The sequence below is a fragment of the Octopus bimaculoides genome, chromosome 5 (assembly GCF_001194135.2).
Source record: "Octopus bimaculoides isolate UCB-OBI-ISO-001 chromosome 5, ASM119413v2, whole genome shotgun sequence".
NCBI lineage: Eukaryota > Metazoa > Mollusca > Cephalopoda > Octopoda > Octopodidae > Octopus > Octopus bimaculoides.
Window position 1 is genome coordinate 103676933 of NC_068985.1, and position 2370 is coordinate 103679302.

General features: G+C 36.0%; 1 protein-coding gene across 1 annotated transcript in view; it reads right to left on the reverse strand.

The window, feature by feature from the left end:
• LOC106876417 (retroviral integration site protein Fli-1 homolog) overlaps positions 1-2370 on the reverse strand; it is a 25684-nt gene that overhangs the window by 3089 nt on the left and 20225 nt on the right. The window contains exons 3-4 of the mRNA XM_014924957.2: positions 1304-1345; positions 192-257 (exon numbers count right to left, since the gene is read on the reverse strand). Of these exons, the coding sequence (XP_014780443.1) occupies positions 192-257; positions 1304-1345 (108 nt within the window). The remainder of the gene's footprint in view (positions 1-191; positions 258-1303; positions 1346-2370) is intronic.

Sequence of the window (2370 nt, forward strand, 5' to 3'; positions counted from 1 at the left end):
TAGAAAGGAGGGGGAGAGTGTAGAAAGGAGGGGGAGAGTGTAGAAAGGAGGGGGAGAGTGTAGAAAGGAGGGGGGGAGTGTAGGGAGGAGAGGAAGTAGAAATTAAGTAGTACTTGAAATATGGTTGGTAATTTGACACCCAAAATCGGATAACTGTTATTTTGTGATTTCATAATTGACGGTTTACTTACTAGATATATAGGATTTGAGATCGTGATACGTCTCCTCATCATCATCTGCTTTGCTGTTGTAGATGCCTACAAATAAAAATACAAAGGAAGAAATCAATGAATATGAGTGTGCATGTGTGGTTGTTGAGTGTGGAGTGTGAATGTGGTGCTGCTGTGTGCGCATGTAATACGGCAGTGTGTTGTGTGTACAACATGTGCGTATGTGTATGTGTGTGTATGAGTGGGAAGCGTCTGTGTGTGTGTGTGTGTATGTGTGTGTGTGTGTGCGTGCGTGTGTGTGAGTGTGAGTGCTTGGCTATATTTTTCATGAACCAACCAATGACATTTCGAACTCGAGATCCTGGTATTTTGTTAGCTTTCCATATGACTCAGTCACAAATGACTGAGATGTTTTACAAATGTCTTTCTGTATTAATCTATGGGAAATCTATGTCAATCTTGACATAGATTTCCCAGAGTGTCATAACCGATGTGTCAATCCCCATGCTGTATTTGGTAATACTGTAGGTCAATATTTATATCTACTTCTAAGCACATATCTATTGATACATTTGATCTTTCATGCTCTTTACGTTCTGAGCTGAATTTCTGCCGAAGTCGATTTAGCCTTTTATTCTTTCTGGATCGATAAAATAAGAACCTGTTGAGCACTGGGTTCAATGCAATCGACTAACCCACCCCGAAAAACCATTTTCAGACTCTGTGATAATGGTAGGAAAAGTTATTTGTCAGCGATCGCATGATACCTTGTGATATCATAAAAGTAAATCTTTCGGCCTATTGGTATTATTTTTTTATGGCTACTTCGAAAAGACACATCAAAAATAATAATAATGATGTTATCATTATTATCACGAATGATAAGGCGAAGTGCTAGCAGAATCGTTAGCACACCGGGCGAAATGCTTTGCAGTATTTTGTCACCCGCTACGTTCTGAGTTCAAATTCCACCGAGGTCGACTTTGCCTTTTATTCTTTCGGGGTCGATAAATTAAGTATCAGTTGAACACTGGGGTCGATGTATACCACTCATCCCCTCCCAATAAATGGTTACCCTTGTGAAAAAATTTGAAATCATTATTGTCATGAATGAGATAATGTAACAACTTTACCTGAACGCAAACAGTAGCAGAAGCCTGGTCGACATTTACAATCTGGAAAACATAAAGAAGCAATTAAATATACGGATGTAGTTCTCTCTGATATGTCATTTTCAATATATTACTTTAATTATAAAAGTGATAGGCTGGTGGAACCGTTAGCACACCGGGCAAAATGCTTGTCAACATTTCGTCCATCTTTTTACTGCTGCGCTACAAGATTGTATTTGTAAGATGCGCGTTAGCTGCTCACTTGTACATTTGCAAGCATGTAAGTGTGTATTTATGTGCGCATGTTCTTTTCTATGTATGTATGCATCAATGTATGTATGTATGTATGTTTGTATGTATGTATGTATGTATGTATCAATGTATGTATGTATGTATGCATGCATGCATACATGTATGTATGTATGCATGTATGTATGCATGTATGTTTGTATGTATGTATGAATGTATGTAGTTATGTATGTATGTATGTATGTTTGTATGTGTGTATGTTTGTATGTACATAGGTATATACTCTCATATGGTTTTATTTCACAGCATGACTGAATACATACGGATACAATGCAGTATATATATATATATATATATATATTGTTTCGCCAAATAAACACAGGCGCTATTTTCTGTTCTTCTTTGATGCGAAGGATATATATCAAAGAAAAATAGAAAGGATTAAGCGGAGCAGAAGCATACACGAAGAGGAAAAGTGTCTCTGAGGATGTCACAGATGTGTGAGGGAAGATTTGCAGACAAAGAACATGAGCTGAAATAAGAAGAGTAATAAACGAATAAAGAACGAATAGTTTATTTGGCATAAAAGAATTTTTAAAAGCCACCATCCCGAAATATAACATTATCTGCTTCAACACACGGTTTCACATCAGGAACCTTGCAACACAAATTCATCAACGGGTATATATATGTATGCGTGTGTGTGTGTGTGTATGTATATATGCGCATATCCATTTATATATATAATGCAAATATACTCAGACGTGTATATATACATATATACACATACATATACATATATACATATATATATATATATATATATATATATATATATA